Source organism: Eschscholzia californica, unplaced genomic scaffold, assembly GCF_041429995.1.
Source record: "Eschscholzia californica isolate CP2 unplaced genomic scaffold, dmEscCali1.0.p SCAF_3, whole genome shotgun sequence".
NCBI lineage: Eukaryota > Viridiplantae > Streptophyta > Magnoliopsida > Ranunculales > Papaveraceae > Eschscholzia > Eschscholzia californica.
Genome location: NW_028238420.1, coordinates 49,169,390 through 49,194,952, shown reverse-complemented (window position 1 = coordinate 49,194,952; position 25,563 = coordinate 49,169,390). Strand labels below are relative to the sequence as shown.

Sequence of the window (25,563 nt, the reverse complement as noted above, 5' to 3'; positions counted from 1 at the left end):
TACCTTTATGAAGTTATTTGTTTGTCAAGACTAATACCACTTTGTTGAAAGAAAAACTTAAAACTAGGGGAAGTTTTTCATACCTTTCAGTGAGTGATTATTCTGTTTTTATAGTTTTATTTGGACTAAAGTAAGAGTGTGGATTTTTTTTTCTTTTTCATGATTTCTATTTTAAAACATTAATAACAAATTTCAATAATTTGAATATGATATTAGAGGAATATAATTATTTGGTTTCGAGATGTTTCCACCAACAAATTTTTTTTAGTCATGAGCTAGTGTGTGTGGTTAATAGAAGAATTCCTAGATTTTGGGGGAGTGGTGAAAGATTTTAAGTAAAGTATTTTTTTGTCAGTTTGACCAATATTGACTTAGTGGTAAGTGCGGGAGAAGTTTGACTCGGTCTAGAATAATTGACCAAGTCTACCCAAATGTAAGTGTGAGCTATAAAAATGGCAAGTTACAGCAATAGACAAAGTAAAAATGACAAGTGTATATAAAATTAACAAGGATAATTTTATCGGCAATGCCCAAATTTGTTAAAGGTAATGTGTTTTTCATCCGAGACTTGGTCAAAACAATATGACCATAATTCTTTAACGGCAGTGCCTACAATAATCAAATTTGAGGGTTATCTTCGCCCAAGTTTTCATTTTCTCTCTTTTCAAAATAAGAAACTAAATCACGCCTTAGATGTCAAACCCAAATCCCTAAACCCTAGCTTCATCTCACCGAATATATCAAAGTCACTGGTCACCAGCGACCTTTGAAAAGCACCAGCTCATTGTGTTCGTATCCTTAAACTCTAAGTGCAAGTGATACCATATTTGTTAGATACCACCATGGATGAAAAAAGTTCAAAAAATATTGGAGATACGTCAAAAGACTACACCAAAACTATTTCTAAACAAAATTATATTTCTAAAGCGGTATGTGAGCATTCCCTAATACTTTAATTTATGTTTGAAGAATTAAATCTCAGCAGTGATTAAAAAAAAAATTGACGCCCTTGAAATCAGTCTGGTGCGACCGAGTTTCGTGTATAGATCATGGTTTGACCAGACCATTTTCGACCGAACACTACAAAAAATAGGCTTATTAGGGACACACGTTTTTCTCATTGGTCCCTAATAACTAACAATAGGGACTTTTTATGATGGTTAGTCCCCAATAGTAGACTATTGACGAAAAAAATGGATCAACAATTTTACGAACGCGGGAATTTGTGGCGCAAAAATTTTGCGCCAAAATTCTTTCTAAAAATTACATTTTTGTCCCACAATTCCCCCCACGTCTTAACCCTAACAGTTAGAGAGAGGATAGTAGTAAAGCGTAAGAGAGAGACGCGAGAGAGAAAGCAGAGAGAAGGAAATCGAGTCGCCAGGTGAAAGATTGAGAGTTGAACAGAGGAGGAAGTCGGCAGGAACGAAGCCTTCTTATGCTCAAACAATTTTCCTCATATTGGTAAAAGGTTAGCTGGTCTCTCTTTCTACCTTTTTTTTTCGATTTCCTTGAGATGGATTTCAGAGAACGTTAATGAACTTTATATTGGGTATTGAAATTGATGAATTTTTATGATGTGGGTTTTGATAAATTTTGACAAATAATTATTTGAAAACCTTCTCTTTAGGGTTTTCAATTTTGACAAATATTAGGGTTTTGTGGTGGGTAAGTGGGTTTTCATGGAGGTTGATGTTTAAAATGCCAGAAAGTTACATGTTTTCATTTTTCTTTGTACTTTTGGTGATAGTGATTCTTCCTTTATTTGGTAATGTCAGTTGAGATCATTTGTGGGTATATCTTCTTTGTTGATTTTGTGAGTTAGAAAGTAAGAGTCCATACTATTTGAGTTACCCATGAACAAGAATTTGTTTTCTGAAATGTGTTTTCAGTTTCTTCTATTTTTGTTACAGGAATGAAGCTCTGACGAATGAATCTGTACAATAAGGTGGGATTTGTACTTTCATTTCTCCATTTTGACAAATATTAGGGTTTCCTAAGATGGGTTTCAGAGAACATTGATGAACTCTATATATTTCTTCTTCAACCTTTGTTCGATTAGTCTATAAATGGATTAGTTACAAGAGAAAAATAAGAAAAAGTTGCAGCAATATTAGAGCGCTTATTATGCTACATTACATTCAAGTTACTCACGTTTTCTTCTTTCTTATCAGCGGGACAGGTGCCAAAAGCCTATTCTTTGTTGGTTGCAGGTGAGTTTGTTCACAGTGGCAATTCTAATTTTGAATCATCATTTTGTTAAAAAAATAATAATTTCTGGATCATAGTCAATGAGCAGTTGTTTGTTGCTTCTTTCTATGCAATAATAATTTCTGGATCATGTTAAATAAGTATTTAAGATCATTGTGAAATACCTCAAATCATCCTTAACTTGGGTTTTGTAAAGATTATAGAGTGGCCTTTGTTGTACTTGAACAATCAATGTGCAGCATTTCACCTGTATTTGGGAACTTCTTGTCCTACTTCCACTGTCATGCAGTAAGGCCTTTTAGATGCTTTTGAAGTCCTAGGTGTCTGGACATATCAAGGGAAAGGCTTGTATGACAACAATAAGATAAGAAACCATATGGATTCTTGAACTAATATCTAGTTTAGAAACAAATTCTAATTTTTGGAAGTAATTCAGAGCAACTATGCCAAAAGCTTGATCTGAAGTTCGCCGATTTAAATAATTAGTTGACTAAACTAGATTAAAGTACTTGCATTTGCACAATCATATGTTAATATGCTTCTTATTACGAGAATGGTGTTTGTGCTTGGGATGAGGACTTTATCAATATTCTTCGCTTTTGTATGTATATTTTCCTCTGTTGTCTGTCTAGCAATCAAATTCTCGTTGTGTTTTCATTATGCCTTCCCGTTAGAAGCCCCCACCCATGATTGCGAGGGGATGTTGCAATTTTGTCGCATGGAGCGGAAGGCTAGTGTCTTCATTAATGTTTCATGTATTTCATTATGGTAATTAGTTCAAAATCTAGCATTCTCATGGGTGTCTGTAGGGTGTCGGTACTCAATTATGGTCGGTGGGGGAATTGAGAATGTCTTTCCTTTGTGTGCTCCAAAAAGGGTGTTTCGTTTCCAAAATATCCAATAGGGCGAGTCTGATAAGATGGAAGTGAGTCTAGGGTGGAAAGTGGATGTGGAGTCTAGGGTGGAAACTAGGTATTGAACTCATATTATGTATGGTTTAGGTGTGGGGGATGGGGATGGGGATTCTTAGGATTTCATGGATTATCCACATGTTGACTCGCCATAACTCGGCTACACTCGACTGAGTAATATATTTACTTGCTGTTTTTTAAATATGAGAAGTCATTTATATATTTAAAATGTGAATGTCTGATGTTGCAATTTTCTTCATACATTAGGAAACAAGTTGATAATTGGATACTCTCTAGTCACTAGTGATCCGACATAATGTATTTTGGAGCTTCTTTTTTATCAAGTGTCATTTTTTCTTATTTATTTTATCTTATTATTGTAGAGCAAGCAGTGGTAGATCGGCACATCAATGACTTACACATACTCTTGATATGTAGCCGCCATAATCTAAATGTGGTATGTATATATCACACAAACCCTCATATTATTATGTTGTACTTTGTTTTCCTTATTTACCAAACCCTCATATTATATATTTTGTATACATTACTATTTTTAGTTAGTTAATTTAGTTAATTTAGTTAATGTTTGTTATCATATATCACACATTCTTCCCTACAACATATCGGTTTTTTGTTGAGTTAGACTTGATAGTTAGTAATTTATCCATTTCGATTATTATTGTGGTTTGAATTCTTTTTATTATATACTTGTACTAGTTAGATTATTGCCTGTAAAGTTCAATTATACTTCTTTGAAACTCTGAAACCCTTTATTTAACTTCGATGTTGAATGTAATAATATGTTAAGCAAATGTTCATGTATGATCATTCTTTAATTTTTATTTATTATGTGTTGTTTTGTTTCAGTGCGTGTATGAAGCTGCTATACGAAGAGAATGGCATTAGGCTACGAAGATTTTAAGCGGAAACGACTAAGGATCTAGTTTTTGGTATATAGCTATGTATAGTTTGCCAAGTAATATTATAGTTACTTGACATATGAAAAGTTAAACTATTGAGAGTATTGTTTCTATTTAGTACATGTATAGCAAGTTAAGTTTTAGTTCAAACATTGTTGATTGTCTCATTGAGTTTCATTTCAATAAAATGCAGATTTTATATTGCTTTTGTAGTTGTGTGAAATAGATGAAATATAAATATATTTGTTTCTATCTGGCAGGGAATATCAATAGGCATCTATCTGCCTGGATCAATAAAAATGCAAAATAAATTTTCAAATTTTAAAAATATATTAGCGACGGTTTGTGAGTCGTCCTAGAAACGTCTCAGATTACTTATAGGGACTCTTAAGTACTGTCCCCAAATACAATTAGTGACAGTGGCAGCTGAGACTACTTGTTGTCCCTAATGACTAATGGGGACGGAAAAAAATTGTCCCAGTAAATAACTGTGACGTACGGAAACCGTCCCTCAATTCGTCCCTGATAATATCTGTGACGCCAACAGCTATGACAGACACTAAACCGTCCCTAATACTTAACAGGGACGGTTTTCAGATCTTTGGGGACGGTTTCGAGCCGTCCCTAATAGGCCATTTTTTTGTAGTGGAATTTTCTCTCTGTAACAAAATCGGTGGGGCTACATCGATTTTCACTGCCTCCGTCGGTCAGGCGACACCGATTGGCACTGCCCACATCGGTACGAGTCCACCAATTCGCACCTTCAAGCTCTACAAGAACATCAACTCATGAGAGGAGTAAAGATATCGAGATAATACTACTACTACTAATACTAAAAGACTAAGAGAAAACTTTCAAATTAATAATACTACTTCTACTCTTGCATGCACTTCTAATACTCGTATACCCAATACTACTTCCACAGGTAATAGTGTCGGTTGATTTATTCATACACTTCTAATAGCTACTTCTCTGTTTTGGAACCAAGATTCTACAGAGATTTGATTTTCCAAATTTTAGAGTTTAATGGATAATCTATGCGTTTATAGCTAGAGAAAATGTGAGAGAGATGGAGATGAGAGATTTGAAGAAGGGCGAGAGTGACGATAGACAGAAAGAGAGAGGGATAGAGAGAGATTTGAAGATTTAAAGAAGAGGAGACGTTGGGGTTCTCCCTATCGATTTTTCTTCTCTTGCAGGGATGAAGTTTAATGACTTAATCGTCGACCTAACAGTGTTAATTATGTCGTCAAGTCAAACATGGACATGGCATTGCCTCATTACCCACACATCGCTTCCAACCAAATTAGGGTTTGCCTATAACAAGTTTTCCCATTGCCTATAAAATCACTCAGTTAATAATAGAGTTAATTCCTATTTGGTCCCCTACTTTGTGACCACGTTCCTTTATGGTCTCCTATTTTTCATAATTTCAAAAACAGACCGATTCCGGCGAAAGGAAGTCCCTTCATCGGAATGTTTTGGGAGAGAGAGATGAGAGTTTTTTTTATGTTTAGGTCGCCGACCTGCGACCTTCGTCGAAGAAAATAAGGGTGAGTTGGGGAGAGAGAGAGAGAGAGGTGAGTTGGAGAGAGAGGTGAGTTGAAGAGAGATGTGAGGTGGAGAGAGAGGTGTGAGGTGGAACTGAGGTAGAATTCCATATATTATAAGTAACTTTATTTTGAAAAAATATATATAGGAAGGGTACTTATAACATTTACACTAAAAAAAGAGGTTATATTTGAATTTATAAAAAATAGGAGGTTATAAAGGAAGTTGGTCACAAAGTAGGGGGTCAAATAGGAATTAACTCTTAATAATATGTTAATGTTGTTTTTGTTAGGATTCTATCCTAATGAAAACAACTTCGATTATCTACGGAATAAGTGCAAATGTGCAATCCATTTTTGTCGGAGTTTGTTGAAGATTAGCCTCATATAAAATACTCCTATTTTTAAAGTGAATTGACGGCAAGTCCAATGTGGGGCTCGGGCTCCCAATTTTGGGAGCCCCTGAATTTTGGGAGCCCCGGTGCTTTTCTCAATTCCAACGTCGGGCTCCCAAATCAATATATTATACGTGTGCGAAATTTTGATTTTAAATTTCGACTATAAATTATTAGATTTCGACTAAGAATTAAAATGTGATATTATTCGAGAGAGATAATTTCAAAAAGATAAACACAAAAAAAAAAACAAAAAAAAAAAAAAAATTAGAGAAAAATACTTAAAAAAGTAATATTTAAAATAATAAGAATATTAAAAATAAAAAATAAATAAAATAAAGTGGGGTTGATCTCCTTTTTAGAGGATCCACCCCAAATATGACCGCTGGAGTTCCCAACGGCCATATTTTGGGGGCTGGGAGCCCGGGCGCATGAGGCTCCCGGGTTGGAGGCCAAGGGCTGGGGGTGGGGCTCCCAAATTCAAATTGGGAGCACCAGCCCCCACACATTGGACTTGCTCTTAGGAAACCTAGTATGGCTATAAATTGGAAGGACTTATTTCCTCTACTCCGGTGGCATTATAGAGCACGCTCACCGACGGCAGGATGACCCTAAAAGGCAACAACAACAACAACAATAATATTAGTAACCAAAGCTGGAGTAGGAGGATGAGAAGTAGAATACTAGGAGGAGGAAAAGGTACTAATGAATCATCATTCTCTTACTCTGTTTCATTTTTCATAATCTTTAGGAAAAAATCAATTAGGGGTAACTTTTCATGTGTTTGGGCAATTGACTCACTGGGTACTATGGGGTTTGATTGTTTTTCAATTAATTATAGTCTAGGGTAAATTTTTTATTTCAATTGGTGTTAAAGAATTGGTATTGGTTTCTAGATTTCATTCCATTGGTTGTTTCACATATCTTAAAAACTTAATCTTTTGTCCGTCTTCACATAATGTGGAAACCCTAGCCACTATATCAATTGTGTAAAAAGGATTGATAATGTTTGCTTTTTCACGGGTGCTTGTTGATTAAACTTTTTAGTTATACAAATAATTCTGCGCGTTTACTACTTGGAGCTAGTTTTTCAAGTTTCTCTCTGTCTCTCTGTGTAGATGATAACTGTATTATTCCAACAACAACGGGTATCGACAACCTTGACAACAATCTTCTTGGTGAGATTCTAACACGGCTGCCTGCAAAAACTTTAGTTGGGTTGAAATTTGTGAACAAAAAATGGTATAACTTGATCTCCGACGCTTTCTTTATAAACAAACACACTGGTCTCCAAACGAGTCCTTGTAATTTCTATTGGCAAGATTCATTTCCTGACTGTATCAATCAACTATCTCTTGATCGCTCTTCACCCAATCTCCTTAGTGAACCCATCATATCTTTCAGGAAGAGTTTGATTCAGCAACAATTCATGATAGTAGTCATGCCTTCTTTTGGTTATGCTCGACAGGTATGTATCAAACATGGGTTGGTATTCGTGCATATCGACATTGTGCATTCTCAACTCTTTAACCAATAAAAAAAGGCTAATTCCGTCTCCTTACAAGCGTCAATCTTGTCGATTCGAGTTAGTCTTTGGCCCAACTTCTCTATCTTCTCCGTATTACTATAATCAATACAGTGTGGTTTGCTTGGTAGAGTCAAGGGCGGCTTTTGAGTTTAAGATTTTCATGCCGGAGGAAAGGCTTTGGAGAGATTGCAACAAGTCTACGAGGATAAGCTTCGGTAATGGCTTAAAAGAAGACAAAATAACTAGTAAGTCTGTTTGCTTTCGAGGGATTATACATTGGTTAACTGAAGAGGGATATATTATTGCATTCAATTTGGATAAAGAAGAGAGTAGGATTATTGAAATACCAAAGAGTGTATTCCAGATGTTGGGAGGTAAAGCTTTGGTTTGGTGGTTTTCTACTTGGCTTGGAGTTGTAGAAGATGAAGTTAATCTTGTTGTGGTTACCTCAAAACATGAAATTGTAACTTGGGTACTCCATGATTATGAAAACAACAAGTGGGAAGTTAAGAGAAAGGATGTGATAAAAATGGAGAGTAATCCTGAAGTTTATATTCAACCCATGTTCTTCGATGGTGACAGATTTTTATTAAATTTCAAAAGGCGTCGCTATCCATGTAATTGGCAAGTATACGATGTCCAAACTGGTGTTTTAAGATCTCTACGTTCTAATGCTCCCGAATTTTGTACTCCTGATATAAGCACTCTCATTGATGTGTAGAGCCACAACAAAGTTTGATTAGGAAACTAATACAAAATTTGAGTATATATATATATATATATATAGATATCATAGTATTAGTGATGAAGATCCAATCTTTGAAAAGAATTATACCCCTGCTTACTCTCCGAGCGACATAAGTTCAAAGGGAAGATTAAAGCAGTTGTTCAGTTTTCTTTAGGTAGTGAAAGTGATGTTAAGGTTTATCTTGACTGTAACTTGTATTCGATTAATGTTTCTATTTTTAATCTATTGAGAAGTTCTCTAAGTTTGAGCACAAGTTTGAAACAGGAAACAATTGTCCCACAAATAGATTCTCTCAACAAGTTCACTTTCATTTCATGATCTTTCTAGGTATGTCCAAAAATTGCATTTTGCTTATTTCACCAAAAAGAATCAATTTGCAAAGCTCACTTATTGAGGGAGCTCTGTGCTTGTTTAGTCTGATCCCTTTTGGCTGCGCCGTCGTGTTAAGAATATTGTAAAAGTTGAATAGCCATTTTACATTTAGAGAAAATAATAATTATACATTAAACAACCAAGAGGAGCAATCAAATACTAAGCTGTTTACATTTAAAAAAAAGAGAATTACATTTAAAAAAGGAAAATAATATTTCATTGTACATTTAAAAAAAGAGAATTACATTTAAAAAAAAAAAAATTCATTGAAGCCTGAACTATAAAATAGATGTGAGAGATTGTTTTTTTCTTACAGTGAAAAGATATCAGTCTGGCAAGAGTCCTATTTATATATTTTTCGAAGTAGTTACTTTGGGAAGTTTTTCATAAAAAAACCGATCAAGAATGTGGAAGAGAGATTTTCTCCACACTAATTTCTCATCCTCCCACGATTTTCTACTCAATAGAAAAAAAAAAGAGAGAGAAATATATGGGTAGTAGTTACTCTAACTAATTTTAGTTGATTTACATAGATACCCTTCTTTTTGTAGTCTATTTACATAAAACAAATTATATCATCCGTCGGATGTGTTCCCAACCAAATCTCTAAAATAAAATGGACGGTCAGACTTATCCCCTGGATAACCGACTGACCTGTTTTAATATAATAGATGTTTAAAATATTTTTTTGTCAAGATTTGAGGCGAATAGGCCAACAATTCTACGAAAATAAATCTTCAACCAAACAATGACAAGTAGCTAATTCCCCTAGAACCCATCAATTTTTACAAAAATGAAGGCTGCATCAAATACAACTTAATATCATACGAGATATATCTTTCAATCTCTTCCACCTTTATATGTCAGATTTAATTATTTAGTGTATCAAATAATCTAGACACAGAGAACCCAATAACCAGATCCCTTTCCATCAATAAATATCAAGATCTTGGAGAATAACAAAGGTTTAAAAATGGTTGCTGGTGCGGCAAAAAAATGGTTGTTGGTGCGGCAAGGGTGAACCGAGACTCTGTCATTATGCACAAATTGCAAGGCCGTGTGGGCCTTCTGTGGGCATTTAAGCATGGTTGGCTAGAGGTTTATGTGGCCGTCCACTCTACTAGAGTTAGTACCTTTCTTTTCATTTGGGAATCAAATCCCTCATCGAAGGTGTTGAGAGTATGCAAAGAGATTACAGCATTGCGAAGGCTACTTTGTGATCGGGAGTATCTTAGAACCTAGTGGTGTTTAAGAGGTTGGGCAGGGTTGGAGACCTGGCCTAGCCAATTCGGGTTGGAATAGTCTCGGGTCGGACCTCAACCCGAGACTGGGTATAGACCCAGGTCAGGCGGGGTGGGAAGGAACCTAGTGCGGGTCAGCTAATTTTTATTTAAGTTTATTAAAAAGTTCTAAAATAACAAATGATAGAAAAAAAAAATATAAATATATAGTTTATTTCATGAGAATCTATATAACAAAACGCAATGTTTTGTGCTGAGTAGGACAAGTCGAAAGACAAATCTGACCATCTGTTGGGTTTTTTCTTAATTCTTGACCACTAGATCAGTTACCCACCTAAAAAAAATAAAAATTATTCACCCACACATTATCTAAGACAAAACCCAACGTGAATTGATTTGTGCCCATTAAAATCCATCTTTAACTCCCATTAAATCAATCACAGACCCCGTTTCACGAAACGTTTTTTTTTAAGTGGTTTCACAAAACTTAACTGCCAAAGTGATGGCAAAAAAAAGAACGCCTCTTCTTTCCTCTCTGTCCCCTCCTTCTCTTCAGCTTCCGTAACCTCCATCTCCCCCTTTATCTACACATCTGACCCCCTTCTTATTTTTGTCTGAATTTCTTTCTTCTTTTTGTCCAACTTCTTTTATATTGAGAAGTAACTGGATACACCTAAGGTGTTCGACAAAATGTCTGTGAGGGAATTTGTCAAAAGGATTCATTATTTGAAGCTGCACAAAATGTGTTCAATAAAATTCCTCAATGTAAGTTGATGTTGCTTCTGCTACAAAACCAAGTCTTCATTCCAGTTTTTAGAATGCTTCTGCTCCAACAATTCCTACAATCAGATCGATCATCCATCGTCTCGTAAGACCTCAATTGGTGAGGCTCGATTGGAGGTAATATGATAATATTATAAGGGATTTTCAGAATGCCAAATTAATGGTCATAAGAAATAGTTCTCTTTTGCTTCCTTGTTGGTATGATTATGGGAATACTAATAATATGGCGCGTAGTTCGTTTGTTAACTCCATGAATCAATTCCAAGAAATAGGGAGGTTTAGACCCTTCAACAGAAGCAACGACATTGTCGCTCAATTGACAATGGTGTAGGTGTCTTGCCTACTACTTATCAATGTGGCACATAAACTCTGAAATCACTTTTCAACTTTTATTGTCAGAGTTATCTATAGTTTTGGAGTGACATCAACTTTCGCAGGTAAATAGATAAATAACATTTCGTTTGTTAATTTACCTTGATTTCCTGTTATATCTCTACCTAATTAATAGTATTATGTTTTTATCGATATTTTATGTTCACATTAAGATGACTTTCGAAGAAATTAGGCGGAGTTTGGAGAACAATCTTATGATAGTGAAGGAAAACAAAATTTCACCTTTCTTATGATTGAAGTCAAAGTTAATGACATAAGTTTTAAATCTGAGGTAAATTAAAAAAGGAATCTATCTTTATCACACTTACCATCTATCGTTATCATCGTATCAAAGTTCTATGACCTATTCCAATTGAAAAAACAGAATCTTAACTAATACATAGTTGAAAATGGTTAAAAGAAAATATGGGTGGTTTAGGTGAAGTGAAATTATTGGTTACCGTTTATACATTACTGATATATGAAAGCAAGTTCTTATTTTCATATCTTCGAATCGATTTTTGCATTTCAAAATTATAAGAGTATAATCATCATTTTCAATCGAAAAAAATATTAGTTATGTATAATCTGAACAATCTCAATTGTTGATTGAATATGCAGGATTATATGGGTACAAATTAGATGATATAGTGAAGGTAAAAGGGTTTCATAACTCAACACCTGAACTCCAATTTGTATGCAGAAGAAGTCTGCTATTAACAATCAACATAGACAATAACATGGGGAAAGATCTCCAATTGGCAGTAGAAATAGCAAGCAAACGATTAATGAAAGAAAAACTCGAACTTGTCGATTATAGTAGTCATGCTGACATGTCATCAGAGCCAGGCCACTACGTGATATTTTGGGAGTTAAATGCCGAGACAACGGACGATGAGGTATTAAGTGAATGTTGTAATAGTTTGGATAAGACATTTGAAGATGCGGGTTATATCGGGTCGAGAAAGGTGAAGACTATAGGACCGCTAGAGCTTAGAGTGCTTAAGAGAGGAACTTTCCGGAAGATTCTAGATCACTATCTTGGTATAGGAGCAGCTGTTAGTCAATTCAGGACTCCAAGATTTGTTGGAACAACAAATAGTCCAGTACTGCTTATGATTAGACCTGAGTTCTATTTAGTTTGAAGCCATATCCTGTTCTTAATAAAATCTCTTTGTAGTCTTTGCTCCTTAGTCTAATACCATTTTCTTTTGAAAAAGACTTGGGTTATAAGTTCAAGTTTGTATCTTCCGAGCAGGTGAAGCTTTTACTGAGGGATCCTAAAGAATTAGCATCGAAGTGTAAAGGCTCTGATCCATCTGACCCAAGCTCTGCTATAAACATTTCGCATTATAAAGTTGGAGAGTATCCTTTTTAAATTATGTTATCTTTGTTTTAGTTTTATTTTTTGTAATTAGTTAACTGATTTCTAATTTTTTGGGTTGTGTTTAGTGTTTGTGAAAATGTAGCAACGTCTTCCTTATTGAACATAACATTTGGGTTACAGATTTCCTAACAAAGGTCGGGGAATGTATTGAAGAGATTCTAAAATAGAAAATGGTGAACCAGATTTCTCTCCCTTGGATATCATTCGGATATCATTGACATTGAGTGCCATCTTGGGGGAGATTTTTTTTTGCGACGTTAGCCTTGATGCATATGTCAAAAGAATATAAAACACAGGTAATTTGAGTTGTTGCTGAAATTGTTACATTGGTAATGGGTTTTAGTAAGTCTGAAATATTATTGTATCACTAAACTAATTTCGTTAGTTTTTTGTTATAATCTAACTTTTTTTAATCATTGGTGGATCTTGAACTGGCGGCGTTGGTGGATGGCGTGTAGAATTGAAGGGTTCAGATGAGTTAAGACGAGAGAAATGTTTTTCCATTTAGGAATCTAACAACCGAATATCTATTTTTTTGGGAAATTTAAGTGCTAAATCTGAGCTTCTTTTTGAAGATTTGTTTCTTTTTCTTTTCCTGAATGATTAAGGAGTTTGTTTAGTGAAGGTGTTTAGCCTGTCATTTTATTCGATACCTAATGTGATAAATGATATTAATTACCTGGAGTATAATAATTTGGAAATGATGCAATAGAAGTTTTTTTTTTACAAACCAAATGCAATGACGTGCCATGCCGGAGTAAGGATTGTAATAGATTATGATTTATCTTACTTTTTTTGCACAACAAAAGAAAAACGAGATGTGCCGTGCCGGAGGCACGGGCTATACCTAGTCTATATAACAAAACACAATGTTTTGTGCTGACTGGGACAAGTCGAAAGACAAATCCGGTCGTTGGTTGCGATTTTGATAAGATCCACACCCTTTGATCGGTTACCCACCATAAAAATAAGAAATTGTTTCACTCTCTCAGTCAAGAAAGTAAATGAGACTCTTAATCTGAGCCGTCAGATAGGATTAATCTTCCGCATTTTTCCTGATTTGCTCGTGGTAAACCTTCGCGCCTTAATTCCTTCTTCTTTATGTATTGGTGCGTTATAGTCTTTATCTCTTCTACAGTTACAATCTCCATTCCTCTTCACGCGTTACAATCGTCGCATAATATAATCTCCCCAAATCCCAAATCAAAACTCAAATAGTTCGTTCATTTCTTTTAGTCTGTGGACGTTAAGAAATTCTTCCTCTAATCTTCATGGCAGAATTTTCACGGAATAAATCACTCCCCGAGATCTTCAGGGAAGATTCTTCAGTTACCCTCTTCATTAGTAAGAATCAAAAAAATTCTGATTCTTGGATTTATCTTTCGCCATGACAGGGTAAGTCGATGAAAGATCCACTAAGAAAAACCCTAATTTCCTTATCTTTCGTCAAAAAATTTCATTAATCTCAGAGATGTTTCTTTTACTGCTTCAGAGTGGTAGTATATTGGCATGAAAACCTGAATATTGTTTTTGATTTATTCTTTTTTGTATAAACAATTGAATTTAGGTATCCAGATTCACAGATTAATTTGGTCAATGTAGTTGTGCACATGAAGTGTTTGGTAATATGTCCACTACCAAACATAGCTAATTTAGTTCATGCATCTTTAGTAGAAGACAAACATATAATAGCCTCGTCACGACAAAATCAATTAAGTGCAAGTCAGGGGTCAGTCCCCCGACTCCGCCAACCCAAATTGAAGTCCTGGTTCCACCCTGATTACATCATCAGAGCCTCCCAATCAGGAACAAAATCGAAAGGTTTGTCCTTAGCACAAATGTTGTTCCTACTCCAATGAAACAGCAATGCCAGCATATTCTCCACTGCAAGAATAATGTTTGGATTATCTTCTTCAATGTCGCCCACATAGTTGCTAACAGAATCATGGTCGATAGCTTTCTTCATGTTTGTTTTGTTTTTCTTGTGTCTACTTAATACTTATATAGGGTCAAGGATTTGACAATAAATATGCCTTGTTTGGTAAAATTTGTAACTATGGGCTTAGACGATAATGGCTCTTTCTTGCAGAAGAAATAAGACCATCAATTATGGTAGTTAAACTTAACCGATCAGAAATAAAAACAAAGGTGGTCCTAATATGATTGTTCTTATATATTTGTCTTCAGTTTTTACTATCGCTTTTATTTTGGATAGCATAAACTTCAAGATTCGTGGACTCAGCCTTGTGTTATTTTGGAGCATAAAGATATCGGTGTACCAGTCAAGCACGCGTAACTGAATCTTAGTTATTCTGGACTCTGGTACTGCTTCTAATAATTTTCCGGATAACAATTCATCTTTGGGCAGGAACTGAAAAAACTTTTGAACATCACGATGAGCCTTTATGACGAACGGAAAGCTATTCTTAGAATTTAGAATTTTAGAAGAGTAGTATCATACACAGGATTTTATTGTTTCGTTTCAGTCTTAACTTATGCGTACACAAACAATACTTGAGTTTATCTATCACTTTTATAATTAACATGGAGACGTATGATCAAAATTCATAAAAGTTTTCTAAGATGTTTATCCAGTTTTATGCAATTTATCCGGCTGGGACAGAACTAGCCGACACAGCAAAGGTATCATGTTATGATTTTCTATATGCTACCGCTTATATGTTTGTTTTCAAATTTCTTTTTGAATAATATAAATGTACTTGCAGCTATATAAAAATGCTCTCGAAGACTGTTTTGAACTAGAAGATTGGGGTCCGATAGAGTTCTCCGTGATGGCTAAGCACTTTGAACGTCAAGGAAAACAACCTTATGCATACCACTCTGTAAGTATGATCTTAATGATGAGATGAACTGCTGTTGGGTTCTGCATAATTTGGTCAATTCAAGGTGAAAAATGATGTTCTGGACAAATTTGAGCCCAAAGATACTAAAACATAAATGATGTTTTGGACAAATAATGATTGTGATTCAAGATAACTTCATGAGCAACCCTCTAATCATTAAGATCTAGAGCTAGACACTCACTTTAAATATGAAATAGTGCTAGACCAAATAATTGGATTTTACTGATACATGGTGTTTCAATGGTCATGCAGCAATACATGGCACACCTCCTTTCTCATGGACAGCTTGATGGAAATGGCGCATAGAGTTAATTAGGATCTTTAAGCAGAACCACAACTGTAACAATCGACTGGTACACTAGCGTTTAAACAAGATAGATGAAGCTTGATTTTAAGAAATTCCATGTGATATCATGTGTATGCAACTGGCAAGAGCCCATATGTGTTTTTTGTCTGTGTAAGATTTGAACTACAATGATATGGAGTAATATATCTAGAGATGAAATTTTATCAAAAGACTAGGTATAACCCATGCTTGCCGCACACTTCATTGAACATTTTACGCGTCTAAAGTAGTATACCTATTGTTACCAAAAGACCTCGTAAGTTGACATTTTTTTTATTGAAATCATTGAATTTCTTAATCACCAAAACAAACCAAACCGATATTTGCGAAGGTAAATCTTCAGAACTAAAACAGTATTAGAAAATATATTAGAATTGCTACATAAAAAAAAATAGAATTGGTTACTATCATTATACAATTTGAAAATATAAAAACTACAAAGTTTGCGACAAAATCAATATCAGATAGTCTTCAACAACTTCTCTGAATTGAATTCTTCTATTGTTACTAAACTCTGCAAATTTTAATGGACATTACTAGCTAGGGCATTGGAACAACCTTAAAATTTTAAATAAAAAAATCCTTATATGATGATTATTATGCGGTCATCCCACATTTATTTTGTTTTCCATATTGTGAGTTTGCTATTGGCTTCAGTATAGACTATATATGGTTTAGAAAGCATATGACCATGTTAATTCGTTATTTGTCACATTTCAACCTCTGACAAGTTCATTCATGTATTCCTATCTTCCAAATACAAGCGGAGAAAAGACTTTGTGGAATTGAAATGGGAAAGCACAACTTGTGTGATATACAAGACTGCAGCAACAACGATGTCCGCTTTCTTGGCATAACAATATTGAAGTGGGTAATGTTTGTGTTTTTGAGACTAGAAAACCAAATCAGATGAAAGAACACATTTTTAGAATTTTAGCAGAGATTGAACCCTTAGTTAGAACACAAAACCAGATAGGCGACTTAGTAATGTTAGCATTATTCTATATTTTATGCATAAACAAGAATAAGAGATAAATCCGTAACATGTTCTTTCTCATTTTTCTAACTAAGGGTTCAATTCCGGTGTATGAGAGCAACTACCTAATGATGAAAAAGATGCCTTGCCTGATTAACGAGTCAAATTAATAATTCGTACTTATATGATTCAAATGTAAGAGAATAACGATGCAATAAGGAAAAAAAAGTTGAATGCTAGCTTTAGTTGGTTATAGTTTGTCATTTTAATCTTTGGGATGTGATAAAAAATTTTTGCCCGTGCCCTACGGGCACGGGTTATACCTAGTAATAAATAAGACATGATTTAAAATGTCTTTGGAGAGATTTTTGGAATAATAAATATAGTATGATTTACATAAATAAGCTTCTGAAAGATTTTTGGAAGTAATTTTAAAAATGACATTTTGGGAATAACTAATAGGACATTATTTTGAGAATAACTAACAGAGGGTGTTCAACAAAAAAAAAAAAACTAATAGAGGGTGATTTACATAAATAAATTAAGGAAATATCTTTTGAAAAGATTTTATGAAAATGATTTTAAGAATGTGTTTGTCGGAAAGATCTTTATTCAATTTCTCATAAACTTGAAGATTCCTATGAAATTTTAAAGAAATCTTTTGGAAAGAAACACATGGAATTTTAAAGGCCATCGCTTTGGGGAAATCAAAATAGTTTTCAGGGTGTGAAAACTTTGTCAAAAACTTGTCAACTTCAGTGGACCAGTATATTTTCTAATTGTTAAGGTGAAAACAAATTTGTTGACCATTTCTTCTCCATTCCGGCAAGAGTCGCCGGAATCCGGCCACCACCATCATCACCAAAATCCGGTACCACCATCATCACAAAAATCCAGCCACCACCATCATCATTGCATCTTTCTCTCTCTCTCCCTCTTTCTTTCTTCCTATCTCTCTCTTTATCGCTCTCACTACCTCTTTCTCACTTTAGCTCGTTCTCTCTCTCTCTCTCTCTCATTGTATCTCGATTTCTCCGATCACCAAACCCTAATACTCGGTCTCACTTTCATTCTCCCTAAATCTCTTGTAGTTTCAGAATTCGTGGTCGGTCGGCCCACGAAATGTTTTGTGGCCGACCGACCCACGAAACCCTCGAGGAGGGTTAGCCGAAACCCTCCTAAAGGTTTTGTTCCGGCGAAGGAAAAGCTTTCCTTTGCCGGAACTGTGTATGAGATACGTCGACTGTATGAGAGACGTCGACTGTAAGAGAGAGAGGAGGAAAGGGAGAGAAAGACTGTGAGATTGAGATATACGAACTATAAGAGAGAGAGTGAGGAGAAGAGGAAGAAACAAAAAAAGAAAATGGTGGTAGTGGTTGTGGGCGGAGGTGGTGGCCGGAAATGGTGGCCGGAGTTGGTGGTCGGAGTTGAAGATGATGAAGAAGAAGAAGAGGAAGAAGAAATGTTTTGTTTCTCCTTAAAATTTGTTTCCTAGAAAAATCTCCAAAATTTCACATATTCCCTTTTAAAATTTTCCACTCACGAGGAAACCATTTTGATTCCCCCAAAAACGCTGGCCATTTTAAAAGGCAAGAAAAAAAAAACGGCCTGAATCCAGGCTTGTACCGGGCCGGGCGTGGTAAGCCGAACTCAAAACATAGGTCCAGCTGAGGCTTGGGAAGGAACTAGGTCAACCAAAAAGGTTTTCTGATATGGCCTACCAGCATGCCAGTTCCATAAGCCCCACAAAGGAACAAACTACGATATACCCGCCAACTGACATCGACGACACACGACCAAAACTAAAATAAAAGAAAAACGCGTTATACTTCATACCTAATTACTCTGATTTTCATACTATCTTATTTCCAATTGATCGTCCTGTTATCTTTCAACAAAAAAAAAAAAAAATTGATCGTCCTGTTAGAGTCTTAGAGAGAGAGAGAGAGCGAAAGAGTTTAGAGAGAGAGAGAGAGAGTTTAGAGAGAGAAAGAAGATGGGAGGGTGTTTTTCTGATACGAAGGGAGGTAGAGAAGCAATTGGGGTTGTGGGGATTCAACAGAAGCCATACACAATGAACAGTGAAGTTGATACCGGTGGACAAAACGACGCTGTTAATTTATTCTTTCAATCTCAAGGTCTTCATGGTCTCTACACTCAACTCGAGGTATCCACTTCACCCCTTTATTAAACAACTACAAAAAACCCTAAACCTAAGTTTCGTGAACTTTGAATTGTTCTCATGGGGACAAAATGTTAGTATTCATGAATTTAGGGGTGATTTCATAGTTTATTTACTTCATAATCCTCAAACTATTGTGAAGTGATTGACTTTTTGTTTTTAATGGAGGACTTCTATTTGACAAATGGTCTGCTTTTTATACTTTTTAAATAAAATGTTGTTTTTAGTTTTTAGATGGAAGCAAGAGTCATTACAAGTCATTGATATATCATGAAGAGATAATACAAAGATACATCACGATTCATGAATTGAATAAGTACTATAAAAACCTTATTTTAAGACATCATGATCCCTTAAAAGGTCATATATGATATATCAACCCTTAAATGTCATTCAGTCGTAAAGACCATCTAATCTATATTTACGTTATCTGTATCCAAGTGCAAAAAATTTTGAGTTTTCATTTCCATTGGATCAACCTGGGGCCTTCCGGTTGCGGAGTGGGTGTCCAACCACTACACCAAGAGGTGGTGGAATTTATTGTTTGTTTGAAACATAGAAAATTAGTTTTGACTTATATGCATACTTTTGTGTCTAATCCAGATGCGCTTCTAGCATCAACATTGTTTTGAGTTGGGTCTCCTCCTCCTTTTTTTTTGTTGCTTTGGGCATCTTAACAATATTGTCTTTTAAAAAGAAAATGTGTATTGCTCTTTAAATTCATGTCATTTATCTAGATGAACTTCCTTGGGTGGGACTTCGAGATAGGGAATCTAGAGAATCATAAAAAACTTGGCTTGCAATCATCTAACATTTTATTTGTTAAAATTTAATAATATTTGGATTTTTAATAATTAGATTTAAGATGGCATGTGTCCGAACGATTGAAAGTAAGAAGGTTGTAATTTGACTTACGATAATAACATGGATTAACACTCTATACTGCAAATACAATTGCAACTACGTGGCGGTGATCAAGTTTTTGGAAATTGTAAGAGTGTAGGACTAAGTTGTGAGAACATATACTAAGTAATGTGTTCTAATGTTGGGAAAAACTAATGGTTGCACAAATGATGCTGCAATATTATCACCATTACCATTTCCTATAACATAATGATTTGCCTATTTGAATGTTGCAGCTGTCAATTTCTGCTTCAAAGTTACGTGACATGGACATCCTCTCAAAGGTACTTTTTTCGTTCACAAAGATTGCAATTGAATATGTAGACCACGTAATCTTGTTGATCTATAAAAATGACATTGACATTGTCAATTAAATGGTTTGGTAATATATTTCTTATAATCTGGTTACTGACTCCATTTTGGGGTTTGGGCGGAATTATTTGTATCGTCATTTAACCATTATCCATAGTGTCTCTTTGTAGTTATTTCCCAACTGTTTTACATCATATTCTTTCTCTGTTTCTGTTGTTTCCATTACTTCATTGTTTGTATGAATAAGTTTTTGTTTAAAAAGTGGAAGTTATACTTGATCCTCATGAATCTCATCCAACTTTATTTAGATGAATATAGTGTGCTCTTTAAGAACTAAAATATTTGAAACTATAACATTTTCTTCACATGCAATCTGGTCAAGGGTATTTTTTATTTTTGAGGATATGACTGTCAGTCTGTCACCACTTAGATTTTATTGTAATTCCAACTTTGTTTTAAAATCTAGTCTGATACGATACACTTCTTGATTGTCATTGTGATAGAATGCTTTTTCTTTTGTTGTAGAGTGACCCTATGGCTGTAGTATATGCCAAGAAAAGAGATGGAGTACTTGAGGAAATCGGTCGAACAGAAGTAATTTTGAATACATTGGATCCTGTTTGGATTCAAAAAGTTGCAATTGCTTATCAGTTTGAGATTGTTCAGCCGTTGGTGTAAGATCCCTTCATTATCATATGATCTAGCTGTAGTGTTTCCCACTTGGTTTCATCTTATCCTTTCTTTACTTCAACAGTTTTAGTTGTGTTTATGGTGTTTCAGATTCCGTGTGTTTGATGTCGACACTAAGTTTCACAATGTACCGGTGAAGGTATTTGATTTCATACATCTTTTCCCACTTACCCTTGTACTCTTCCACCAGTGAAAGTATTTCGATTTTGTTAATTTTATTTCATTGTTTAGGTGACTATATAATACCGGTTTAAGCTTTGTTAATACCCATTAGTTGAGACAGTAGTTTTATATTATTCTTTCCTATTGATGGTTAAACTTAAGCTTTGAATTTTGGCAGATGCTGAAGTTGAATGAGCAAGACTTCATTGGAGAGACTAGCTGTGTTCTATCAGAAGTAAGCCGCTGGGATTTCATAGATTTAACAGGAAAACCCCATCACATGACACAATCATGTATTATATACCACCACATCAATTATTAGCTGTTTATTAAGACTTTTAAGCATATTGAAACGTTGGTATTTCTGCATGCACCTTTCTAACATGAAATATGTTTTCATAATCGCGCGTGTTGAATTACTTTGACTTTCCATGAAAGCATTGCATTTGAGTTATTGTCATGTACTCATTATTATATCTTTGTTCAAGCCAGATAGTTACCAAGCAGAGTAAGAGCTTGACACTTAATATTCAAGGTAAAAATGGTCATGGTGGAATGAAGAATATAGGATTCCTTACAGTCCATGCGGAGGAAACAATTACTTCAAGGCAAGCAGTGGATATTGTATTCCGCTGTTCTCAATTGGAAAACAAGGACCTTTTTTCGAAAAGTGTATGCATATTTGAGACAACTTCCTTTTTGATACTAATGTATTTGATTATGTAATAACACACGAGCTCACGACTTAATTTTTTTCCCCTTCCTCTCGCTGTCTCGCAGGATCCTTTCTTAAGGATATCAAGAGTAGTTGAGAGTGGCGAATATATCCCAATTTGTAAAACGGAAGTGATCAACAACAACTTAAATCCAACATGGAAGCCTGTATGCTTGTCGGGGCAACAATTTGCAAGCAAGGCAAGCTTTTGACTTTTCAATTATGCGAACATTATTCTAAATAGTAAAGAGAGATCATTGCCCGAACAGTGTGAAATTATATTCACTTTGTCTACTTAGATAAGCTTGCTATCAAGTTACCATCTAGAAAGACTTTATGGCAATTTTAGACTTAGATCTATGGCATAGAAAAAGATTCATGTTCAGTCATAGTTCGTGTTACATAAACTGCTTGTGGCAAGTTCTTGGTGTCGAAAAGTTGTCTGATTTTCAAGTTTTACTTCATTTCAATATATGCAGGATAACCCTTTAGTCATAGAGTGTTATGATTTCGATGACAGTGGGAACCATGAACTAATTGGGTAATCCTTGAGACTTCGGATTCATTCATGATATACCTCTTTTCATATTCCTGCCTCCTGGGTTTATGAAGTCTAACTTTCATCAATTTTCTTTATCAGTAAACTTCAGAAATCAGTGGCAGACTTGGAAAAACTTTACAATGAGAAAACTGGAGCAAATTTTCATGTCCCATCTTCTCACCGCCCAGATCATATGAAGGTAACTGTCCTACGGTTTCTAAAAAGGATTTTCACCTGTTACTCGGTTACTTTTCTGGTTGTTCTCTTTACTCTTCATCCATAGTTGGGAACTTATTTATACAGAGTTTTTTCCAATTATTATCCACAGATGCTGAAGTCTCAATTATATGTTGAAAGGTTTCTTGAAAAAACACAATATACATTTTTAGATTACATATCTAGTGGATTTGAGCTTAATTTCATGGTTGCTGTTGACTTCACAGGTACATTCATATTCGAGATTAGAAACTTACCTTTCCTGTAGTTTGCTTGTTTCAACTTGTATAGCTAACACTTTGTTATTTTCTTGTTGTCCAGCTTCAAATGGCAATCCTCGTTCCCCCGATTCCTTGCATTATATTGATCATTCAGGCCGATTCAATGCCTACCAGCAGGTAGCTTCTTGCTTCATTCACCTCTTGGTTAAGTCAAACTGAGTCTTATCCTTTAAATACAACTTCCTAAATAAACACATGAAACCTGACTTGGTGACAGGCAATATTTGAGGTCGGGGAGGTCATACAGTTCTATGATTATGATAAACGTTTTCCTGCTTGGGGTTTTGGAGGAAAGTTGGCGACTGGTGGAATATCACATTGTTTCAATTTGAATGGAAGTGGGACCATGTCTGAGGTATGAAGATTTGATTGTCACCTCTTACTATTTTTCTTGTATTCGACACTAAATGCGCAACATCTACTTCTACTTGCACCACGTCTTTTTCTACTATTTTCAGAAGAGTTTTGTTGAAGCTTTATACCAACTCACCTCTCTTCGCTTTCTTTTTCACTAATGTTTATTGAAAATTATAGATCAAGCAAATTGGCCAAATGAACAGGTCTATTGTTGTGTATCAAATGATGCTTTCTTATCGAAGCGAAAAAGTGAACAGATAAGGGATTCAAATAAATCTGGCTTACTATATCTTAATGATTTCTTTTCTCTAATTTGTAGGTGGAAGGAGTTAATGGTATTTTATCTGCCTATTCAAGTGTTTTGCAAAGTGTTGCTCTTGCTGGACCCACCTTATTCGGTCCAGTAATTAACACAGCTGCACATATTGCTACACAGTCCCTCTCACAAAACCAGAACAAATACTTCGTCTTGTTAATAATCACGGTAAAATTTCTTTTTTGCATATCATTTTGTTGAACCTTAATTTTTTTTACTGGAGCAATTAGATAATTGAACTCAACATTCTAGGATGGAGTAGTTACGGATCTTCAGGAAACTAAAGATGCTTTAGTTAGAGCATCTGATTTACCCCTATCGATTCTTATCGTTGGAGTTGGAGGAGCTGATTTTAAAGCAATGGAGGTATTCTATTATATCCTTATGAAGTATTTTCATGAAAATATATCGATCAATGGCGATGGAAGTGTTAAATTCCTCTCATGCTTTATATATATTTGGTTGAGTAGATTTTAGATGCTGATAATGGGAAGCGGCTAGAAAGTTCCACAGGAAGAGTAGCTACACGTGACATCGTACAGTTTGTTCCAATGCGTGAAGTACAGGGTAAGTACTTACATTTCACAAAATCCGCTTCCTCATTTGGCGCTTGAGTGAAACCTAGGAAATCAATCTCATTCTACTTGATCTTTAGTACATGGCGCGGAGTTTTGTTCAGATGGGATGTCCTAAATTACCCTAGGTTTCTCCACTAGACCAATCTAGTTGCCGAACTCATAAAAAAGGCCTAGATCATAAGTAAGACTTGATGTTACAACCAGGTCTGAAAGGTCTTTCGCGGCAAGCGTAAACTTCAGATTCACAGTTGAAAAATTGAAGGATGGGTTTATCGATCTTTAGTGTATATGAGCTAGAATAATATTTTGTTTTCGTGTCTCATTGCAATCCTCGAGTTGTAGTTGAATCGTTTTCGTTTATCTGATCTCATCTTCGTATGTGTAATAGGTGGACAAATCTCCATCGTTCAAGCACTCTTGGAAGAGCTTCCTGCACAATTCTTGACGTACATGAGGAGCAGAGGCATTAACCCTCGTTTTGTGAATGAAGCTCAAACTGCACTTGGACAGCAACACCCTCCGACAAGCTACCAAACATATTGAATCTAAATATCTAAGTAAATGGAAGAGTTGGTGGACTCCAGTCTCAGGACTTCGTCGATATATACAGAGCTCAACACAGACTTTCTGTACAGGTTTTTTTTTCGTGTCTAGTATGTGAGTCAAGTTTGGTCTTTTACTTAAGAGGCAGCCCCTTTTAAAAAATACAAAATACTTTCCAATGAAGAATTACTTGATAGTTTGGAACCAAACGATTTAAAAGATATTTTCATGTTTTTCTTTTACTAGCTAGAAGATGTGTTCTTGTTGGTAGTGACCTAGGAAACCAATGTATATAAAACTTGATATCCCCCCATTCACGGAGAACATTAGAATATCTAACTTGGATTACTTTTCCAATAAGCCAATAGGTCAATGGTTTCTCTTTTCTTTTTTCAAGTTTTTTGGAGAGGTTCGTATTAAGTTTTGATGGTATTGTTTATCGGTTTTACTAATCTAATTTACGAACAACCTAATTAAGTTTCCGATCAATCTTAATTTGTAAGTAAAGGTGCAACTGAGAATCCTTTATATTTACTAATGCTTTATAAGTACTACTAGAGTTTTAGAGGTTTGTGATGGTTGAAGTGTTGGCACATATGCTCTTACAAGGGGTGGTAAATGGGTCGGTGGGTGGGCGCCTCTGCCCTAGACAGACTCCATGTCGACAAATGAGGAAAATTTGGGCTCTGAGCCTGCTCTGAAGGCCGAGTAGTTCGAGTAGTCAGCCTCTAAAGGACAAGGCTTTTCGAGTAGTCTGCCTCTAAAGGACAACCTAAAATAGCGCTTTCATCGGAAATGTTCAAGTTACTTGTCACCTTGACCTCTAATAATGTCTAACGTTTGAATTCGGTCTAAAAATCATATCTTGTTGGTTAAACTTAACAATTAATATTATATTGAGCCGAGTTTGGGCAGACAGGTGGTTAATAGGTTTTGCCTCCACCCGACTCGTTTACTCAAGTCAGACGACAAAACTCGGTCTTAAGTTGTGGGCGCCACTAATGACTCAAGTACCCGTCAGCTCAGGGCTCTTTGCCCACCAAGGTCAGGTCTACTTAGTCAACACCATGATAAAAATTATATGTTGATCGAAACGCTGGGGTCATTCAGATCGGACCGATCGGTTCACGAAAAGACACTGATACAGGGATCCCCTGGTA

General features: G+C 35.4%; 3 protein-coding genes and 2 long non-coding RNA genes across 9 annotated transcripts; all 5 read left to right on the top strand.

The window, feature by feature from the left end:
* The first annotated feature begins 1,322 nt into the window (after nucleotides 1-1,322).
* On the top strand, nucleotides 1,323-4,246 carry LOC147551257 (uncharacterized). 2 transcript variants are annotated; one of them, XR_015237869.1, is made up of 5 exons: nucleotides 1,323-1,471; nucleotides 1,914-1,948; nucleotides 2,175-2,213; nucleotides 3,506-3,579; nucleotides 3,993-4,246. It is a non-coding gene; the product is annotated as an uncharacterized LOC147551257 (long non-coding RNA). The 2 variants fall into 2 exon arrangements; XR_015237868.1 differs by lacking the exon at nucleotides 1,323-1,471 and having other exon boundaries at nucleotides 1,904-1,948.
* Nucleotides 4,247-7,471: 3,225 nt separating this feature from the next.
* Nucleotides 7,472-8,239, top strand: LOC147551256 (putative F-box/kelch-repeat protein At1g20790). Its single transcript, XM_086668539.1, has one exon. It carries the CDS (start codon nucleotides 7,472-7,474, stop codon nucleotides 8,237-8,239), a length of 768 nt encoding a protein of 255 aa, XP_086524665.1.
* Nucleotides 8,240-10,111: 1,872 nt separating this feature from the next.
* Nucleotides 10,112-13,151, top strand: LOC147551255 (jasmonoyl--L-amino acid synthetase JAR4-like). Of its 4 annotated transcripts, none has more exons than XM_086672220.1 (5): nucleotides 10,112-11,099; nucleotides 11,656-11,933; nucleotides 12,293-12,399; nucleotides 12,542-12,717; nucleotides 12,880-13,151. In XM_086672220.1, exons 2-4 carry the CDS (start codon nucleotides 11,775-11,777, stop codon nucleotides 12,570-12,572), a joined length of 297 nt encoding a protein of 98 aa, XP_086528346.1. In that variant the 5' UTR covers nucleotides 10,112-11,099; nucleotides 11,656-11,774; the 3' UTR covers nucleotides 12,573-12,717; nucleotides 12,880-13,151. The 4 variants fall into 4 exon arrangements, with proteins under 4 accessions (XP_086528346.1, XP_086528342.1, XP_086528344.1 ...); XM_086672216.1 differs by having other exon boundaries at nucleotides 11,656-12,140; XM_086672218.1 differs by lacking the exon at nucleotides 10,112-11,099 and adding an exon at nucleotides 11,213-11,326 and having other exon boundaries at nucleotides 11,656-12,140.
* Nucleotides 13,152-13,534: 383 nt separating this feature from the next.
* Nucleotides 13,535-15,801, top strand: LOC147551254 (uncharacterized). Its single transcript, XR_015236552.1, has 4 exons — nucleotides 13,535-13,816; nucleotides 14,637-15,064; nucleotides 15,148-15,264; nucleotides 15,538-15,801. It is a non-coding gene; the product is annotated as an uncharacterized LOC147551254 (long non-coding RNA).
* Nucleotides 15,802-18,294: 2,493 nt separating this feature from the next.
* Nucleotides 18,295-24,763, top strand: LOC147551253 (protein BONZAI 3-like). Its single transcript, XM_086668755.1, has 16 exons — nucleotides 18,295-18,774; nucleotides 19,929-19,976; nucleotides 20,530-20,678; nucleotides 20,785-20,833; nucleotides 21,035-21,091; nucleotides 21,349-21,528; nucleotides 21,637-21,771; nucleotides 22,051-22,112; nucleotides 22,212-22,311; nucleotides 22,441-22,555; nucleotides 22,650-22,726; nucleotides 22,827-22,964; nucleotides 23,286-23,450; nucleotides 23,535-23,648; nucleotides 23,753-23,849; nucleotides 24,249-24,763. The coding sequence occupies exons 1-16, from the start codon at nucleotides 18,604-18,606 to the stop codon at nucleotides 24,401-24,403; spliced, it is 1,812 nt and encodes a 603-aa protein (XP_086524881.1). The 5' UTR covers nucleotides 18,295-18,603; the 3' UTR covers nucleotides 24,404-24,763.
* The last annotated feature ends 800 nt before the right edge of the window (nucleotides 24,764-25,563 follow it).

What these genes read in the sequence shown, in the direction of transcription:
- LOC147551255 (XM_086672216.1), top strand. Translation starts at nt 11,775, where the DNA reads ATGGGGAAAGATCTCCAATTGGCAGTAGAAATAGCAAGCAAACGATTA. An exon ending in TTGGAACAACAAATAGTCCA is followed by an intron (nt 12,141 to 12,292) that starts GTACTGCTTATG and finishes TCTTCCGAGCAG; the next exon opens with GTGAAGCTTTTACTGAGGGA. An exon ending in TCGCATTATAAAGTTGGAGA is followed by an intron (nt 12,400 to 12,541) that starts GTATCCTTTTTA and finishes TTTGGGTTACAG; the next exon opens with ATTTCCTAACAAAGGTCGGG.
- LOC147551256 (XM_086668539.1), top strand. Translation starts at nt 7,472, where the DNA reads ATGGGTTGGTATTCGTGCATATCGACATTGTGCATTCTCAACTCTTTA.
- LOC147551253 (XM_086668755.1), top strand. Translation starts at nt 18,604, where the DNA reads ATGGGAGGGTGTTTTTCTGATACGAAGGGAGGTAGAGAAGCAATTGGG. An exon ending in GTCTCTACACTCAACTCGAG is followed by an intron (nt 18,775 to 19,928) that starts GTATCCACTTCA and finishes TGAATGTTGCAG; the next exon opens with CTGTCAATTTCTGCTTCAAA. An exon ending in AGGACCTTTTTTCGAAAAGT is followed by an intron (nt 21,529 to 21,636) that starts GTATGCATATTT and finishes GCTGTCTCGCAG; the next exon opens with GATCCTTTCTTAAGGATATC.